This window comes from Coregonus clupeaformis, chromosome 5, assembly GCF_020615455.1.
Source record: "Coregonus clupeaformis isolate EN_2021a chromosome 5, ASM2061545v1, whole genome shotgun sequence".
Taxonomy (NCBI): Eukaryota; Metazoa; Chordata; class Actinopteri; order Salmoniformes; family Salmonidae; genus Coregonus; species Coregonus clupeaformis.
In genome coordinates, this window is record NC_059196.1 from 19,737,548 (window position 1) to 19,759,034 (window position 21,487).

General features: G+C 43.3%; 1 protein-coding gene across 2 annotated transcripts in view; it reads right to left on the reverse strand.

Annotated features, from left to right (window-relative positions):
• LOC121561828 (beta-1,3-glucosyltransferase-like) overlaps window positions 1-21,487 on the reverse strand; it is a 175,499-nt gene that overhangs the window by 37,826 nt on the left and 116,186 nt on the right. For both annotated transcript variants that reach the window (XM_045213245.1, XM_045213247.1), the window contains exons 4-6: window positions 9,855-9,964; window positions 6,018-6,094; window positions 3,716-3,827 (exon numbers count right to left, since the gene is read on the reverse strand). In XM_045213245.1, the coding sequence (XP_045069180.1) occupies window positions 3,716-3,827; window positions 6,018-6,094; window positions 9,855-9,964 (299 nt within the window). The remainder of the gene's footprint in view (window positions 1-3,715; window positions 3,828-6,017; window positions 6,095-9,854; window positions 9,965-21,487) is intronic.

Sequence of the window (21,487 nt, forward strand, 5' to 3'; positions counted from 1 at the left end):
TGACACTGAGGGGAGTCTACCAGTTTCACTGCCGGTCAAAAGTTTTAGAACACCTACTAATTCAAGGGTTTTTCTTTAATAGTGAAGACATCAAAACTATGAAAAACACATATGGAATCATGTAGTAACCCAAAAAGTGTTAAACAAATAAAAATATATTTTATATTTGAGATTCTTCAAATAGCCACCCTTTGCCTTGATGACAGCTTTGCACACTCTTGGCATTCTCTCAACCAGCTTCATGAGGTTGTCACCTGGAATGCATTTCAATTAACAAGTGTGCCTTCTTAAAAGTTAATTTGTGGAATTTATTTCCTTCTTAACGCGTTTGAGCCAATCAGTTGTGTTGTGACAAGGTAGGGGGGTATACAGAAGATAGCCCTATTTGGTAAAAGACCAAGTCCATATTATGGCAAGAACAGCTCAAATAAGCAAAGAGAAACGACAGTCCATCATTACATTAAGACATGAAGGTCAGTCAATACGGAACATTTCAAGAACTTTAAAAGTGCAGTCGCAAAAACCATCAAGCGCTATGATGAAACTGGCTCTCATGAGGACCACCACAGGAATGGAAGACTCAGAGTTACCTCTGCTGTTCATTAGAGTTACCAGCCTCAGAAATTGCAGCCCAAATAAATGCTTCACAGAGTTCAAGTCACAGACACATCTCAACATCAACTGTTCAGAGGAGACTTTGTGAATCAGGCCTTCGTGGTCTAATTGCTGCAAAGAAACCACTACTAAAGGACACCAATAAGAAGAAGAGACTTGATTGGGCCAAGAAACACGAGCAATGGATATTAGACCGGTGGAAATGTGTCCTTTGGTCTGGAGTCCAAATTTGAGATTTTTGGCTCCAACCGTCATGTCTTTGTGAGACGCGGTGTGGGTGAACAGATGATCTCCGCATGTGTGGTTCCCACCATAAAGCACGGAGGAGGAGGTGTTATGGTGTGGGGGTGCTTTGCTGGTGACACCGTCTGTGATTTATTTATAATTCAAGGCACACTTAACCAACATGGCTACCACAGCATTCTGCAGCTATACGCCATCCCATCTGGTTTGGGCTTAGTGGGACTATCATTTGTTTTTCAACAGGACAATGACGCAACACACCTCCAGGCTGTGTAAGGGCTATTTTACCTCAACCAAATTGAGATGGTTTGGGATGAGTCGGACCGCAGAGTGAAGAAAAAGCAGCCAACAAGTGCTCAGCATATGTGGGAACTCCTTCAGAAGACTGTTGGAAAAGCATTCCAGGTGAAGCTAGTTGAGAGAATGCCAAGAGTGTGCAAAGCTGTCATCAATACAAAGGGTGGCTATTTGAAGAATGTCAAATATAAAATATATTTTGATTTGTTTAACACTTTTTTGGTTACTACATGATTCCATATGTGTTATTTCATAGTTTTGATGTCTTCAATATTATTCTACAATGCTGAAAATAGTAAAAATAAAGAAAAACCCTTGAATGAGTAGGTTTTCTAAAACTTTTGACCGGTAGTGTATATTAGTAGTAGCTGTTTTAAAGTACCCAAAACTATTCTGGGACTTTTGACCATGGTAAAGATGGTCCCTGCGTTAATACTGAATTGAATTAAGCCTAAATTGAAGTCACACACACAGTGTGATGTATTAAAGTGAGTCATAAGACAGCCTACATCCTTTCCTCATCCCTGATATAGTGCTGGGCACAGAGCTCAGGGCTGTGTATGGATGATGAGATAATAATGAATTCTATTTCTCACTTGGAATTGAAATCCCTTACAGGTTCCAGGCTGTCCCGGCTAGCAGATGGAAGGTTCACTTAATTATTATGCATAGTTTTTCAGAGTAAGAATAACTTGATCCTCTGTTCTTTGTTAATAAGCACAAAACTGTTTTTTGTGAAGATCTGGTGTACCACCGGGAGGTGTAATTAGTTTGATGTTGTTCATTGGATGGTATCGGGATGTATCAGTATGAAAAATGTATGCACTCACTAACTGTAAGTCGCTCTGGATAAGAGCGTCTGCTAAATGACTAAAATGTAAAATGTAAATGTACTAATCAGGATGGCCGTTGGATGATTTTTGGCTTTGAGTTCTCTTTCCCATGCTTTGGTTTAAAGCCTGTTTCAACTGTCCAGGCTTATTAAAAAACTAATCATTCACCCATAAAAATAAGCAACAAAAACGTAATTTTTGAATTCCCAAGACAACAAGAAATATATGTTTGACTGTAGGAGAGCCAAGTAATTTGAAACATTGATAAAAACCTACACAAATTATTGATGGTAACAAAATCCAGACAGTTTAAGCATTCACTTTGCTGCAGTCAATAGGATGACAGGTGTTGCTTTAAAAAAATGACTGTAAGTGGCTTTGGATAAAAGCGTCTGCTAAATGGCATATTTATATTTATTTATTTATAAAAACAAATTAAGCAACCCTATCAACTGTCATTATCTGGTTTTATCCTCAGAATCCACTTTTTCAAAACAAAATTCATATTAACTCAAAAACACTGTGGAGGACAAAACCTTTTCTATTGGCATCCTGTGCTTGTGGTTTAAAACAACTCGCTAATCAACCTGCAACACCTGGATCCTGAATCTCAGAGAGGGAGCGGCTCTGGAGACGAGCTAGGAGTAAAATGGTTGATGACGCCTTAATAAACCCTGCCTGCATCTGTGCTGCCGCTAAACTACAATCATAACATCATGGGCCTCCGGAGAGGAGGGCGGCTAAAGCAGCTCATTCTGTGTTTGACAGACAGCCTGCTTTACAGGCTGGTTGGACTGCAGGCCTATATTAGTATTGGATATCCCAGACCTTGGAGCAGTGTAAGCTAGGCAACGGCACAAGGTCTGGGGAGGATGTCGGCTTCTCTCTGACATTTTGTAAAATTCCTCTTCAGACAGACAACTCTCCCAACAAATCATGAGTTTGGGTAGGCGGGGCTTAAAATGCAGGCAGGAATTATGTTCATGTTTAGCTAAGGCAGGGATGGGCAACTCTAGTCCTGGGATGCCAGAGTGGTGTCACACTTTTTCCCCATCCCTAGCAAACACAGCTGATTAAATTAATTGCATTCTAAACCGAAGTTGATTATTCAAGTGTGTTAACTGGGGCCCCTGAGGAGTTGCCCATCCCTGAGCTAGGGCAACAAGCAGATCCGGCAGTGACGTTACCGGTGAAGCGATTCCCATTTCCGACTCGTCCTCTCTGTCCCAACTGATGCTGGAACTTCTACAGATGTGTTAAGCTGGAGCATTGGTATATTGCCGGAAGCAACATGTCTGTCTAGAGACTTATATGGGCCCAGATACAGGATCCAACCCAATGCTTAAAGTTGGAATGAAAAACGATGTCCAATACTCACTTTCATTTTACCATAACCAGGGTTAGTATTTCAGAGCCAGTATTCTGCTGAAGAGGACCATACCCGGAATAGTTGTTTTCCTTTTCGAAGTTACCAAGAGAGTCCATCATTAATCCCAGACCCTAGTCACTGCTGTTGCCTTGGGTCTGGGTTTCCAAGACTAGGTCCAACCCACTGTCTCTATTACAGCTGCTGAGACAGAAGGCTGGTGCTCAGTGGGGAAATTCCCCTGTCGTTGGCCAAGGAGATGTGAAGTACTGTGATTACTGTACCAAGTAAAGAGTGGTACAGAGTGGTCACTCCATAGAGAAATATTATTATTACAATCCTAAGTCTGTGGGTCACTTACTTTTCTCCTGTCAAACTTCCTGAGGGCCTGGAGCAGCTTGGTCACCTTGACGTTAGTCTCCTCTTCCAGAAACACCAACCAGGACGAGTTCTTCCCAAACAACGATGAGAAGCTGAGGAGGCAGAAACACAGTCAGGGTCACCAGACCTTTACACAGCTTATTGAACCAGTGGATGCATGACTTGACCTATTCGTTTTGACCTTGTTGTAGCAACAGGCTAGCCTGGTCCCAGATCTGTTTTCACTCTTGCCTACTCCTTCCTTGTTGTCATTGTTTGGCATGAGAATTCAATAAGGAGTTGGCAAGAGAGCAGAAACAGACTGGCACCCAGGCTAGCAAAAGGCAGAACAGGGCATAAGGTGACGGGTGGCTATAGGTAACTATCAAGTATGGTAGCTAATCCTGTTATACAATAGGATAAATACCTTCTAACATTCAAACAAATTAAGTATTGTCTGTATTGACCTTGTTGTATATCATGCTGTACAAAATAAATAATACTTTCATATAACCTCCAATATTGCTACATGGTTATTTGCCAAAGATTATATGTGAAAAATGGTTAGAAAAGTTAGAAATGATTTCCCTCCTCTTTTTTTTGCTTGACCCTAGCAGGTGGAGACAGCCATTTGCTGTATAGTAGGGATGTGCATCTTTCCCTTTCAAGACGATTCGATACGTATCTAGATATATGAGCTCCGATACGATACAGGAACTATACGTTTTAGTTTGAAACGATTTCAAAGATTTGACTGAGTTACAGTTCATATGAGGAAATCAGTCAATTGAAATACATGTATTATCTATGGATTTCACATGACTGGGAATACAGATATGGATCGACACCTTAAAAAATATGGGCCTCACAATGGGCCTCAGGATCTCGTAAAATGCTTATTGTGTGCGTTGTCCGTAGTTTATTCCTTCCCATACCGTAACCCCACCACCACCATGGGGCACTCTGTTCTCAACGTTGACATCCACAAAACCGCTCGCCCACACAACGCCATACACGTGGTCTGCGGTTGTGAGGCCTGTTGGATGTACTGCCAAATTCTCTAAAATATCGTTGGAAATGGCTTATGGTAGAGAAATTAACATTCAATTATCTGGAAAGAGCTCTGGTGGACATTCCTGCAGTCAGCATACCAATTGCACGCTCCCTCAAAACTTGAGAAATCTGTGGCATTGTGTTGTGTAACAAAACTGCACATTTTGGAGTGGCCTTTTATTGTCCCCAGCACAAGGGGCAGCTGTGTAGTTATCATGCTGTTGAATCAGCTTCTTGATATGCCACAACTGTTAGGTGGATGGATTATCTTGGAAAAGGAGAAATGCTCACTAACAGGGATGTAAACAAATTTGTGTGTATGGTACATTTCTGGGATCTTTTATTTCAGCTCATGAAACATGGGACCGACACTTTACATGTTGCGTTTATATTTTAGTTCAGTGTAAATAAAAATCTGCTGCTGATGGAGCGCATGAGCTGGATCTGTCTGGTGTGTGTGTGTGTGTGTGTGTGTGTGTGTGTGTGTGTGTGAATGACGTATATGCCTATGGTGTATGTAGGCATCTGAGCCCAGCCATTAGGGAAACTGGGCATGTTAGATTTGGTGAAGGGATGGTGAAGGAGTAGCTCGCCCAACATGTCTTGAAAGCTGTATGTGCATGCATGACTTGTCTCCGGCAGTAGCTTAGGCTACTTTTATTCCAGTAAATCACAATTTTCAACAACGCATTTAAAGAAAATGACCTAGCAAATCAACGAATAAAGCCTAATATTGCGAAAGCCATTTTACAAACATTTGAATGCTGGAAGTGACTCGTAGATCAGAAATAGGCCTACCTCTCGTTGGTCAGCGCGCAAAGCTGCACACAAAGTTTGAATAGGCTACTGATATTGCCCGGGGTTGTTCGGCATTTAAAATTACTTGCAGATCAATGACTGTCAACATAATTACATTCTTAGTTCGACACTGAAGGAGAGGACGCAGTTGTCACAAAATATGAGCGGTATTTTCGGAAGGTAGAAAGAAAGTAATTTGAGGCCTAAGAAATTGTGAACCGGCTATTCGTAAAGTTTGAATTTATTTTCTGACCGACGCATGCTACATTTGGATTGGTTTGGGGTCCCGCAGACCATGCACTCATATCTTAATCATTTGAACCAGAGACCAGTAAGTATCTGTGAATCGTTACATCCCTACTGTACTGTATAGATGGGAATTACAAGATGAAAGTCTTCGTGAATGTGGGTAATGCCTGCTCTTTAGAGAGTTGACAGGCCCGAGCACTTACTAAGGCAGCAGAGGAAGAATGCTCCAGTCTCCCTCATTGTCTGTCAGACTGTGGAGGAGCAGGACCGGAGGGGGTGTCTGAAAAGAGAAAGAGTGTTTAAGTCAAGCCAGACAGGGAAACACTTGTTACTTTACAGCAGTGGGACCTCTGGAAATCTTTACTTTACAGCAGTACATGAAAGAAGTATTGACTTCAGAGCAGAGTAACCAAGGAAGTCTTTACAGTAGTAACCCAATTAAGTATTTTCTTTACAGCAGAGCAGAGTAACTAAGAGGTAGTCTTTACTTTACAGCAGAATCCTCGAGCAGAAAGAAAGGAACTCTTCAATTTAGAGCAGGGTAACCAAATAAGTCTAGTTTACAGCAGGAGGAAGGAGAACCTAAGGAACCTATGGAAGGACAGTCCTCAAAGAGTCTGGTTCTAGATTGGAAGCAATTGTGTTTGTTTAGTTGGAGACAGCAGAGACACAGGAACAAAGCCTAAATACTAGAGCTGGGACGATAAACCAAACATTTTCAACACCGACCATAGCGATCACTTATCGCAGGCATTTTGCTGATATCGTTCATTACGATAAGTAGCCTACACTAGAGAAATGTGAAGTTTGAAATGAAATACGTTTGCTAATATGGGTGATTGTTAATTGGGCAATTGATGGCTACAACCATCAAACTACTAGTAGTTGTTTAAAGGGTAATATTTTTATCGTTATCGCATCAATTCAGGCAATTTATCACAATATGGATTTTTGTCCATATCGCCCAGCTCTACTAAGTAACTATAGAATGGCTATTATAAAACAAAAAACTGTGGTAGCCTAACGGTACTCAGGTTTGCAAAAGATTGCCACAAAGTATTGAAGTATTGACTGCCCTATCCGCTGCTTGAAACATGTATTTTGGAGATGTAAACACGAAACTTGGGATTCAATCAAACCTTCTCTGATTCCGAGTTGAATTGCATGTGAGGTAGTCTGTAGTGGCCTGAGGTAGTCTCACACAGAGAGGTAAACAAGGGTTCATGACTGCATCCACTCCACTCAGTAGACTGGAAACCAAGGGGGACCATGCCGCTCACAGACACACAGCCTTACGGCCTCTCTCCAGATTGATTTAAATACTCAAGGTACTCAACAGCAATGCCCTGCAAACACCTACCATCCCACCATCATAGTACTGGACTGTAAATCCCTAACTCTAGCCTGTGTCCAGTATGTTAACCACGTTAGCCAGCCGGGGGTTTGCTAGCAGCTCAGTCAAGCCCAATATACACACTAACAACATAACGAGGCTCATAATGGCATATTCACCAGTCTAAACTTGACTTTCACCTCACCTCAGGTAGTAAGAAACAAGTCAGTTCAAACACCAGGCAGACTGCAGGGACAAAAAGCAATTGCTTTACGCCACTTCAGAGAGACACAGCCATCACAGAGACACAGTACGCTAGGCTTTACTCATGGAGTAGACTGGGTGGGGTGTGTGTGGAAAGGGTGGGGGGGGGCTTGGTCTCAAATCTCCAAAACTGCCAAGCTACAACCGCCACAGCCTCCACACTCATACATGCATACACACGCACACACACACGCACAAGCTCCTGCAAGTGACTGTCTTACACACAGCCAGTTTTTATAGAAATATGCAGCTGAATCAGTCTGACTGAGTATACCAAACATTAAGAACACCTTCCTAATATTGAGTAGCCAGGAGTTTGTTTTGTCGATTGCTTACGGACCCATGTAGCCTGACGACTCACACTCAATTATTCCATTGCTCTGTCATTCGCTACATACTTTAGCCTGGGACTGTCATCATTGAAGTTGTTTGTGGTGACGAAGGGCACGAGGGGCTTTGTACAAAACACATTAATCAGTGATTGGATCTTCTGTAACCAATCAAAGTATCAAAGCCAATGGCGCTTTACCCAAGTGTGTTCTGGCTCTGGCCCAACCCATCGGTTTCTGGACCAATCAGACGGCCCCGAATGTGTTCGCATTAGGTTAAGTGTCAGGCAGGTACTCAGATCCAGACTTCTAAATACAACACACACACACACACACACACACACACACACACACACACGCACACACGCACACACACACACACGTTGAGCGAGCTACTCCTTCACCATCCCTACAAGAGGCCACTACATGGTAGGTTACTCTAATATGTGGTCAAATGTATGAGTTAGTATATGCTCCAGTGTTCAGCTAGATGGACGGATATAATGGTGCTTCTAACTAGGTGACATCTGAGAACAGGACGGGTTTAATGAATTGAAGGACTAATGGGCTTCACAGCTGAGGTCATCTTGACATGAAAAATATGTTCTCTTGGAGTGCAGCTGATTTACATACTGAAGGCCTGAGTGTGTTTGTGTTTGAAGCAGTTCAATCTATTGCCCAGTTTTTCAAATGTTTTATTCAAGATCAAAATGGTTGTGCACTGTGTTAAATTCTGCTCCTCCTTAAGATGTGGACCCTCCTCCTATTTCTTTCTTTTTAAGTTTAAAGACAAAACAGAACCAATTAATATGTAACATATCACATTATATTTGCTACAACAACTATTATGTTATATGATCCCATGACATTTGGTCTAAATATTGTCTTCCTCCATCTTTCTAAAATTAAGTGGGAACAAAATTGAATAGGTGAACAGGATTGAGACAACACAGGATCATTTTGATCTGGAATAAATATTTTGAATAATGCTGACAGAATACAATATGATGTAGTCTGTTAAATAAAGGCAACCATGGTGATTTACTTAATTTTATTGCACTACTGGACAACACACTATGCTACCAGTACCTAGGTTTCTCTACCTCTCAGATGGGGCTGCAATCTGAGACAATGATCCTTTCCTTCATATCAAAAGCAACGCTGACACCATGTGGCAACAAGCATGGGCTGCACTGGTGCCTCTTTCATGGTTAATTGATGTTGATTATGTTTGTTGTGAAAAGATGTATCATTTATTTCCTTGGTTGTCTGCGGTATCTGTACGAACTTATAAACTCCACTCGTTAATTAGGTGTTAAAGGAACAATTTGTAGTTCAAAAAACAACAAAACAGCCACCCCACCACTGTTTTGGTAAGGGATGGGGCTGGAGAAATGTAACCACTCTCAATGGTTTATTTAATAAATTTAAAAGTCTAGCTTTCTCGCTCACAAGCCTGCACTGGTATTTGATCTCGCATCCTCTCTCACTAACACACCTGACCACCCTTTTGAAACACTTTAGCTGGAAGTGTCACCAAATAGCTAGCAATTCAATAGCACGGATGGTGGTATTTCAACATGAAGAGTTGAACTTGACTTGGTTACACTAAGCTGATGGTTTTCCACACAAATTATTCCAAAAGAGTAACAGCTATGACGACTATATGCTCCACAGGGAGTGAAGAGGGGAATAGGTAGTTAAGTAACAGCTATTTGTGGCCATGAACCATATTGCTTAGAGAAGATGGTTGAAGTTAAGGGATGCTGTAGTTTCTCTAAACACCTGTGTGTGTGTGTGTGTGTGTGTGTGTGTGTGTGTGTGTGTGTGTGTGTGTGTGTGTGTGTGTGTGTGTGTGTGTGTGTGTGTGTGTGTGTGCGCGTGTATTACTATCCTTGTGGGTACCGGAAATCCACAAAATTCCCCTCCAGGATAGTAAAACAAGAAATTATCCCTCGTGGGGACATTTCCCAGGTTAGGATTACAATTAGGGTTACAATTAGGGTTAGGTGTTAAGGTTAAGGGAAAATAGGATTTTGAATGGAAATACATTTTAGGTCCCCACAAGGATAGTAAAACATATGCTGTGTGTATCTAAGTGGCGCTGGTGGTACCTGTGCGAGGCTCTGAGTCTGTCGTAACAGGTCTGCTCTCTGTCTCTCCGCCCGACTCACGTGGAATGAGTTACTCTGGCTCTGGATGACAAACACAATCTCTCGCAGGTCTGCAACACACAAACAGCACAGGAACAGATCAGAGACACACGCACACACATCAGGTTAAAAAAAACATGTCGGAAAAACACAGCACAGGATGTGAATTAGCGCCACACCAACACAACACATTCCCCTTCGAAATAGATTTTCTTAGATCAAGAGGGCATTGAGCACTCCCACCAAACACAAAATGTTAGAAACATTATCCCACACTAGTCTATTAAGGAAACACTATCCCACACTATCTCTCTCAGTCTCGAACAAAGGAGAAACACTTTGTGTCGGTACCAAGTGGTGATGATAATGATGTTGACTAGATCTACAGTGCTCATAAAAGGAGTTGAGGTTTAAAAGCAGATGAAAGGATTTGGAATCTGTTAAAACTAAATTGCCTCTGGGTCCTGAATTATTGATGCCAAGTAGGGGGTTTAAGGCTGCCTTCAACACTCATTTACTGAGTTGTCCACGGAGACCTGGACTGCAGCATTTATAATGAGTGTGATTAAAGTAGGCGTACACACCCCTCTGAACTTGAGATGTTGAGTCTGGCTGGCTCTCATTCTGTGGCCATTACTTGCTGAGAATCGTAATAAGGTCCTTCTCTCTCTCAAATTCAAATAAGGAAAAGGAAAAATGTGTGTTGTTGAAATTTCTGTTTGCTCAGTCAAAGTTAGCTATTTGGATAGCAAGGAGGAACAGGGTCAAAGGTGGGGGGATAACAGACCCTTTACTATTATTTAATGGGATGGTCTCTGCGCGCCTTAGGGTGGAATTTGAGTTTTAAAAAATGATAAAAAGTGTGGAGATGTTTCAAGAGATATGGTGTGTTGGGGGGGCTGTCTGTATAGCTGCGGAAGATGATCTGGATATACAGTTGTAGAGGTGGTGAGGTTTGGGTTATTGTGATGTGTGGTGTTGTTTTTGTATCGTGGGGTAGAGGAAAAGGTGAGTATGCAGTACAGGGGATATTGGTAATTTGTTTATTTTATTTTAGGGGATGGGGGGTGGGGTGAGGTTTTGAGAAAATCACATTGTAGGATTTTTTATGAATTTATTTGCAAATTATGGTGGAAAAAAAGTATTTGGTCACCTACAAACAAGCAAGATTTCTGGCTCTCACAGACCTATAACTTCTTCTTTAAGAGGCTCCTCTGTCCTCCACTTGTTACCTGTATTAATGGCACCTGTTTGAACTTGTTATCAGTATAAAAGACACCTGTCCACAACCTCAAACAGTCACACTCCAAACTCCACTATGGTCAAGACCAAAGAGCTGTCAAAGGACACCAGAAACAAAATTGTAGACCTGCACCAGGCTGGGAAGACTGAATCTGCAATAGGTAAGCAGCTTGGTTTGAAGAAATCAACTGTGGGAGCAATTATTAGGAAATGGAAGACATACAAGACCACTGATAATCTCCCTCGATCTGGGGCTCCACGCAAGATCTCACCCCGTGGGGTCAAAATGATCACAAGAACGGTGAGCAAAAATCCCAGAACCACACGGGGGGACCTAGTGAATGACCTGCAGAGAGCTGGGACCAAAGTAACAAAGCCTACCATCAGTAACACACTGCGCCGCCAGGGACTCAAATCCTGCAGTGCCAGACGTGTCCCCCTGCTTAAGCCAGTACATGTCCAGGCCCGTCTGAAGTTTGCTAGAGTGCATTTGGATGATCCAGAAGAGGATTGGGAGAATGTCATATGGTCAGATGAAACCAAAATATAACTTTTTGGTAAAAACTCAACTCGTCGTGTTTGGAGGACAAAGAATGCTGAGTTGCATCCAAAGAACACCATACCTACTGTGAAGCATGGGGGTGGAAACATCATGCTTTGGGGCTGTTTTTCTGCAAAGGGACAAGGACGACTGATCCTTGTAAAGGTAAGAATGAATGGGGCCATGTATCGTGAGATTTTGAGTGAAAACCTCCTTCCATCAGCAAGGGCATTGAAGATGAAACGTGGCTGGGTCTTTCAGCATGACAATGATCCCAAACACACCGCCCGGGCAACGAAGGAGTGGCTTCGTAAGAAGCCTGTCAAGGTCCTGGAGTGGCCTAGCCAGTGTCCAGATCTCAACCCCATAGAAAATCTTTGGAGGGAGTTGAAAGTCCGTGTTGCCCAGCGACAGCCCCAAAACATCACTGCTCTAGAGGAGATCTGCATGGAGGAATGGGCCAAAATAATATACCAGCAACAGTGTGTGAAAACCTTGTGAAGACTTACAGAAAACGTTTGACATGTGTCATTGCCAACAAATGGTATATAACAAAGTATTGAGAAACTTTTGTTATTGACCAAATACTTATTTTCCACCATCATTTGCAAATAAATTCATTAAAAATCCTACAATGTGATTTTCTGGATTTTTTTTCTTCTCATTTTGTCTGTCACAGTTGACGTGTACCTATGATGAAAATTACAGGCCTCTCTCATCTTTTTAAGTGGGAGAACTTGCACAATTGGTGGCTGACTAAATACTTTTTTCCCCCCACTGTACCATTTAAAGAAAGACAAAAAGTCAAAAAAGTATCTCTCTCTCTCTCTCTCTCTCAGCTCCCTATCTCTCACAGCTCCCCATCTCTCTCAGCTCTCTATCTCTCTCAGCTCCCTATCTCTCTCAGCTCCCTATCTCTCTCAGCTCCCTATCTCTCTCAGCTCCCTATCTCTCTCAGCTCCCTATCTCCCCATCTTCCCCCTCTCCAAATCAAGGAGAGATATTTATGACACTGACCTTTCCGGCTGAAAGTTAAACACACCTCGCTTCTATTGATCCCTGCACCGAGCAATTAAAACTTGGTATGAGAGGAAATCATTTGCACTTGCTGTATGACACATGGGCCAGTGGCCTGCTGAAACACCTCTCGGTGGAATATAGATTCTCTCCATCCAACTGAATCGAACCCTCAGCATGCCTGAAAGTTGGCCATATTGAATTTGTACTTTTGGATAGAATATCCCTTAGCGCCTGGGGATCGGTATTAGAATGTGGCACTATCTGGCGTAACGGACATGCTTGAGCAGCTCAATTCTCTCCTGTGTGCCCCATCTCTTAGGGGCTCCCAAATGGATCCCTAGCAAGAGAGAGAGACATGGAGTGGGTTTTTATGTTGAGAGATGGATAATTCCGGAGCGGGATAATCCCAAAGTGTAACTGATGCAAGCCATCGGAGCATGGCAGCTTCCTACACCGACCCAATCGGCCCGCCGCTTATTGAAATGAGCTATTGACATCCTCCGTGTCTGTCTGCACTGATGGCTACAATAGAGAGCTCAGCATCTGCAATGACACATTAATTGTTCTCCACACAACACGCTAATGGCCTCACTGGTGGCGGTGGCAGTGGAGCTCCGTCTTTCTCAACAGAAGCCGAATGTCATTTGTCAAAGAAATTGGTCTCATTGAATCACACGACTGATCTGCCTCGATCTTTCCTATTCTGTGTATTGTTTATGCTTTGTGCAGTCAGGATTATCCGGCAGGCTAAACCGCTATTGCTGTCACACAGTTCATCATACTACTTCATCCCTTTTCCCCCCCAGTTGTGCTGCTGTGTGTGTGTTTAACTGCGCCGGGGGGTGTAAGTCGAGTCAGTGAACTATAGTGGAACTCCCACACCTTCTCTGCTCTGTGACACTGATGGGGATGACAGGCGCTGCAGGAGATTCCAGGGGGGAACGAACCTCCCCTGTCCCCGTCCCTTCTGCCACCCTTCCTCTCTCTCCTCATGCTCCTCTGTCTCCTGTCCCCTCACCCCCTGCCATCCTGTCCCTCCCTGCCCCCCCCGCCCCCCCCACCACCACAACCACCACCCTGCTCTCATGTGTCAGTATGGATTTGTGTCAACGAGGTGACAGCACTGCATGGCCAGGCAACCACATGCACAAAAACTCAATTTGTATGCTGCATTTTAGCAGGCATTTGTGCCCACGCATGGACACACACACAGACTTACTTTACAGTGCAGTCATGATCTGCTATTGTGTGCAGTCTACTGATCATCATCATAAACACACTTGGCTTTGCTTTTCCATCTTCTTCTTTCTATCTATTTCTCTTTCTCTCACTCACACCCACAGCATGCGGTGGGAGCGAATCGAGTATCAACTCTAACACACCCCAGTGCCCCTCACTGAGAAGAGAGGGTGATGGTGTAGGAAGGCTGGCTCTATGTGATGAGAAAAAGTACAGGAATGGAGAGGGGCAGAGCTCTCTGGTGTCTCATTCCAGGCAATGTATATTTTATGCTCGCCAGCTCTGCGATCAAACAACGACCTGGCAAATAAATGATCTGAAGATGGTGTGAGGTTAACGACTGTGTGTGCGCGCGCGTCTGTCCGTGTGTGTATTTGCGTGTGTGCATTTGTGTGTCAGTGGTGTCTCTGTCCTTGTGAGTGTATGTCTTTGTGACCGCACAACCAGTGCCAAGGGACGCTACGATCTCCCTAGCCACCTTCTTTCCCCTTAAGCATCACTCCCCTTTCAGCCGTAAGGCGTCGCAGAACAAAGCAGCGAAATCCACTTCCGTTTGTTGTTGAGAGGCGTTTCGCTGTGCTTTGCAGTGTCTTTGGCATGGGAGCCGCCATTTTAAATCAACTCTGCCATAATTCGATAGATTTATCGATCACTCACTTCCCCTGGGCCTGCCTGCTGTGGCTGTTGGGTCATTAGAAGAAGAACGTGGAGAGGCATTCGTGACTAAAGGGAGAGGACAGGAGGACAAGGCATGATGGAGATTAGGTTAGAAGGGGGGACTGTACCAGGATTCATAATTTTCCTCTCTTCATGTGCGTCCCACACGGCTAAGCCGTCATGGAACGGCACCTAGGGCTTTAGAATACAGTACAAGAGCGTGTGTACACACACACATACACAGGCGCAGAGTCAAACAGACACCACACTCAAACTAAGCGGACTCAGCAGAAGGGCGATTAGAGGTGGTGTAGAGGTACGAGAGACAGATTTTGTCTCTAAGCTGATCTTTCAGAGGGTGGTGTGTTGATCTATTGGGGTTCTGTGATGGGGTGTGGGGAACCAGGGCGGAGAGAAAGGCTGCACACCCAGCGCAACACACACTACATTAAAAAGATATGACACTGATCCTGACCCCTGTGCTGATTTCTCAGGCCCAGTGTGGGAATGGGTTCAAGTGGCATAATTGTGCCCCTGTGTGGGAATGGGTTCAAGTGCCATCCAGTGTGCTTATATCAGCTCTTTCTCAGCTCCTTCTCCTCCCCCTCTACCCCTCTCTCTCTCTCTTACCCGTGTTGCCATGCCACCACCACTCACCAGAAGAAGATTACAGACCTGTCACTAGCTGCCGTGACTTGTGTGTTAAAGAAATATGTCCCCCATGTTACTGTTTGTTAAAAAGGCTTTACAGAAACACAAACCTCCCCGCCGGTAATCATAATTTACGACACGCAATACTTTATGACTACATTCTGTGCAATTACTTAAGCGGCTAATTAAAATGTCCAGGACTTGTGTGTTTGTTTGAGCCCTAATGCGAGAGCAGGTACGAGGCCAAGGGCTCTAAAGTGCAATATTTGTATCTTCCTGTACAGCGGATCGCCGGGACCACATTTTACATCCATAAACCATTCGTGGGCCGTTCTAAAACTACTCGTGCGTCGACTTCGTTAACCATTTGTTTACACTTTGTTCAGTCGTTACTTAATTGGCTAGCTGGCTAACAACCTGGTAACTTTACCAGTATAACCAAACATTTGGGGCCACAGAAAGAAAGGTGAAGGGAGATCAATGATCATAGCAATGAATGAATGACAGATCTCTTGCATGTCGTCATCACAAACCTGACGTTTTTATAGACACTGTGTACAATTTTCTATGTAATGCATCTCAATATGAAAATAGTGCTTTTCCACAATGTAGAAACCTAATATTCCACAAATGATTTTGTAATTTCAATGACAGGTATTCGTATCAACGTTTTAGCTTTTATATTAAACGGATGTATTTACAGTGTTACATATTAGTTTCTAGGGCACAACATGTGCTTCAAAAGTAGCTAGAATTAATATAGGCCCAATATAGTCTGTATCTCCATCAATTAAAACAAACTTATTTGAAGTGCTCCTAACTTTTTTAAGTTGGGAGCAACAGTGCTACCAATGAGATATGTTAATTTCGAGCCTTGACGAGGCCCCAGAAGGTTACAGCAGAAGTCATTACAGGGAGTGCTGCCTGAGAGGCTTGGCTGCTAGACTCCTGCTGCCTCTCTAGGCAGTTAGTCTGTATACCTGGCCAATTCGCTCCTCTCTAGTTTCTACACCTGGATGTGGCTTGCTGCCCTACTGGGGCAGCAGTATAGACATATTCTGTGTTTATAGTCTAGGCCTATATCATGTAGCCTAGGGTCCAGATATTTAGAGACCTGTTCAAGAAGGTTGCTGGTTCAAATCCTGGTAGGGGCAATGGAAAGTGGGAGATGATCTGACAATCTCAAGGAAGGCTGCTGGTTTAAAATCCCAGGTTCCATCCATCCAGTCAGTGAGTCAGTCAGTCAGTACAGCTGGATGTGGCCTACTGTCCCAATGTGAGACACAACTATACTGAACAAAAATATAAACACAACATGCAACAATTTCAAAGATTTTACTGAGTTATAGTTCATATAAGGAAATCAGTCAATTTAAATAAATTCATTAGGCCTAATCTATGGATTTCACATCACTGGCAATACAGATATGCATATGTTACCATATGTTAACTCCACAGATACCTTTTTTAAAAAAGGTAGGGGCGTGGATCAGAAAACCAGTCAGTCTGACCACCACTTGCCTCATGCAGCGCGACACATCTTCTTCGCATAGAGTTGATCAGGCTGTTGATTGTGGCCTGTGGAATGTTGTCCCACTCCTCTTCAATGGCTGTGTGAAGTTGCTGGATATTGGTGGGAACTGGAACACACTGTCATACACGTCGATCCAAAGCATCCCAAACATGCTCAATGGGTGACATGTCTGGTGAGTATGCAGGCCATGGAAGAACTGGGACATTTTCAGCTTCCAGGAATTGTGTACAGATCCTTGCGACATGGGGCCATGCATTATCATGCTGAAACATGAGGTGATGGCTGCGGATGAATGGCACAACAATGGGCCTCAGGATCTCGTAACGGTATCTCTGTGCATTCAAATTGCCATTGATAAAATGCAATTGTGTTCATTGTCCGTAGCTTACGCCTGCCCATACCATAACCCCACCGCCACCATGGGGCACTCTGTTCACAACGTTGACATCAGCAAACCGCTCGCCCACACAACGCCATACACGTGGTCTGCGGTTGTGAGACCAGTTGGACGTACTGCCAAATTATCTGCCATTGTGTATGTGTGACAAAACTGCACATTTTAGAGTGGCCTTGTTTGTCCCCAGCACAAGATGTACCTGTGTAATGATCATGCTGTTTAATCAGCTTCTTGATATGCCATAATTGTCAGGTGGATGGATTATCTTGGCAAAGGAGAAATGCTCACTAACAGGGATGTAAACAAATTTGTGCGCAACATTTTAGAGAAATACACTTTTTTTTTTTTCTTTCAGGTCATGAAACATGGGACCAACACTTTACATGTTGCGTTTATATTTTTGTTCAGTGTATATTTTCACAATCCTCAGAGCAAAGGGCTGTAAACTTGTCAAAGACAGTTTAGGGGATTTGATAGGGGTTGTTGGGTGTAATTCCATTGAACGGTGTGATGGGACAAAATTGCACACATTCTTCACTCCATTAATCCTTCAGCCAGGTTGTTATTCCGTTGGCAAGCGAGAGAGACCGAGAGCTTATGTAGCTTACAGTCGTTCCCATGACCACCGATGTGATTCGTCACCCAGGCAAGGCCCCCATCCCATCATTACTATTCTGTAAATGGATTCCACATTAAGCCCGACTGCATTAGTTGGGCCTGTAATATGGGCCCTATAAAGGTGACAATAATATGATATGTAAACGTTTCACACGCTGAGGGGGCCCACTTCCCTGAAGAGCGACCGAGGCCATTAAAGAGACATTGTCGAGCAGCTACAGCAAACTATCAGCAGGCTCCCCGTTAAGCTCAGGCTCGTTACACACTGGAGATAATCAATAAAAGGCTGCCCATCTTGTTTCTCTGCCTCTGGGCTTTAGGCCAATTCAGCTATCTGTTGTGTTCAGCCACTGAATTAGCTAGTCCCCATCTGACTGATCATCATTTACTCTCGTGTGTGTGAGTGCGAGACAGTGACATTTAACGGACTCTGTCACTTAGGCCAAATGAAACTGTGATTGTCAACAATGGAGGTCAGAGTGAGGTAGTGTTTGTGTAGGAATTTAAGAGAGCCGTTAATATGAGATTTTCTTTGTGTGATTTTTCCTCTAGAGAGGCACACACACAGCCGAGCACTTTTGACAAGTACTCACACAGTGGCCCTGATGTATAGAGTGTTGAAACATGTTACACTATCGCAAACTGCTACATATTTTAGAGGACAGCTTATGGTGCCAACAGTATGGTTTCTGTCAACAACATGTGAGCGGGCCTCCTAGGAGGGCATCATGGTGGAGATCTCTCATCATGGGCTGGCTCCCGGCCATACAGTAGCATGGATATGAAGCCGCTGGCCCAAAGAACAATAGATAGCACTCCCCAGGCTTAGCCCGGCCTAATTATCTTCAGGGCCATAAGCACATTTACAATCGCAAAAGGAGATCCACACAGATACAATTACAGTGCATTTGGAAAGTATTCAGACCCCTTCACCTTTTCCACATTTTGTGACATTACAGCCTTATTCCAAAATTGATTAAATAAAAACATTTCCTCATCAATCTACACACAATACCCCATAATGACAAAGCGAAAACAGGTTAAAAAAAATATTTGCACATTTATAAAACATACATACACAAGTATTCATACACAAGTATTCAGACCCTTTGCTGTGAGACTCGAAATTGAGCTCAGGTGCACTCTTTTTCCATTGATCATCCTTGAAATGTTTCTACAACTTGATTGAAGTCCACCTGTGGTAAATTAAATTGATTGGACATGATTTGGAAAGGCACACACCGGTCTATATAAGGTCCCACAGTTGACAGTGCATGTCAGAGCAAAAACCAAGCCATGAGGTCGAAGGAATTGTCCGTAGAGCTCCGAGACAGAACTATGTTGAGGCACAGACCTGGGGAAGGGTACCAAAAAAATTATACAGCATTGAAGGTCCCCCAAAACACAGTGGCCTCCATCATTCTTAAATAGAAGAAGTTTGGAACCACCAAAACTCTTCCTAAAGCTTGCCACCCAGACAAAATGAGCAATCGGGGAGAAGGGCCTTGGTCAGGGAGGTAACCAAGAACCTGATGGTTACTCTGACAGAGCTCCAGAGTTCCTCTGTGGAGATGGGAGAAACTTCCAGAAGGACAACCATCTCTGCAGCACTCCACCAATCAGGTATTTATTGTAGAGTGGCCAGACGGAAGCCTTTCCTCAGTAAAAGGCACATGACAGCCCGCTTGGAGATTGCCAAAAGTCACCTAAAGGACTCTCAGACCATGAGAAACAAGATTCTCTGGTCTGATGAAACCAAGATTGAACTCTTTGGCCTGAATCCAAGCGTCACGTCTGGAGGAAACCTGGCACCATCCCAACGGTGAAGTATTGTGGTTGCAGCATCATGCTGTGGGGATGTTTTTCAGCGGCAGGGACTGGGAGACTAGTCAGGATAGGCTTCGGGACAAGTCTCTGAATGTCCTTGAGTGGCCCAGCCAGAGCCCGGACTTGAACCCGATCGAACATCTCTGGAGAGACATGAAAATAGCTGTGCAGCGACCCTCCCCATCCAACCTGACAGAGTTTGAGAGGATCTGCAGAGAAGAATGGGAGAAACTCCCCAAATACAGGTGTGCCAAGCTTGTAGCGTCATAACCAAGAATACTCGACACTGTAATCGCTGCCAAAATTGTTTCAACAAAGTACTGAGTAAAGGCTCTGAATACTTATGTAAGTGTGATATTACAGTTTTTTCTTTTTATATACAGTACGAGTCAAAAATTTGGACACAACTACTAATTCAAGGGTTTTTCTTAATTTATACTATTTTCTACATTGTAGAATAATAGTGAAGACATCAAAACTATGAAATAACACATATTCAATAATGTAGTAACCAAAAGAATGTTAAACAAATCTAAAATATATTTTATATTTGAGATTCTTCAAATAGCCAGCCTTTGCCTTGAAGACAGCTTTGCACACTCTTGGCATTCTCTCAACCAGCTTCACCTGGAATGCTTTTCCAACAGTCTTGAAGGAGTTCCCACATATGCTGAGCACTCATTGGCTGCTTTTCCTTCACTCTGCCATCCGACTCATCCCAAACCATCTCAATTGGGTTGAGGTCGGGGGATTGTGGAGGCCAGGTAATCTGATGCAGCACTCCATCACTCTCCTTCTTGGTAAAATAGCCCTTACACAGCCTGGAGGTGTGTTGGGTCATTGTCCTGTTGAAAAACAAATGATAGTCCAACTGAGCCCAAACCAGATGGGATGGCGTATCACTACACCATAACACCTCCCCCTCCATGCTTTACAGTGGGAAATACACATGTGGAGATCATCCGTTCACCCACACTGCGTCTCACAAAGCCACGGCGGTTGGAAACAAAAATCTCAAATTTGGACTCCAGACCAAAGGACACATTTCCACCGGTCTAATGTCCATTGCTCATGTTTCTTGGCCCAAGCAGGTCTCTTCTTCTTATTGGTGTCTTTGCAGCAATTCGACCATGAAGGCCTGATTCACACATTCCCTTCTAAACAGTTGATGTTGAGATGTGTCTGTGATTTGAACTCTGTGAAGCATTTTTTTGGACTGCAATTTCTGAGGCTGGTAACTCTAATGAACTTATCCTCTGCAGCAGAGGTAACTCCTGGTCTTCCATTCCTGTGGCGGTCCTCATGAGACCCAGTTTCATCATAGCTCTTGATGTTTTTTGCAACAGCACTTGAAGAAGCTTTCAAAGTTCTTCAAATGTTCCATATTGACTGACCATCATGACTTAAAGTAATGATGGACTGTCATTTCTCTTTGCTTATTTGAGCTGTTCTTGCCATAATATGGACTTGGCCTATTACCCCCCTCCCCTGTCACAACACAACTGATTGGCTCAAACGCATTAAGAAGGAAAGAAATTCCACAAATTAACTTTTAAGAAGGCACACCTGTTAATTGAAATGCATTCCAGGTGACTACCTCATGAAGCTGGTTGAGAGAATGCCAAGCGTGTTCAAAGCTGTCATCAAGGCAAAGGGTGGCTATTTGAAGAATCTCAAATATAAAATATATTTGATTTGTTTAACACTTTTTTTGGTTACTACATGATTCCATATGAGTTATTTCATAGTTTTGATGTCTTCACTATTATTCTACAATGTAGAAAATAGTAAAAATAAAGAAAAAGCCTTGAATGAGTAGGTGTGTCCAAACTTTTGACTGGTACTGTACATTTGCAAAAATGTATAAA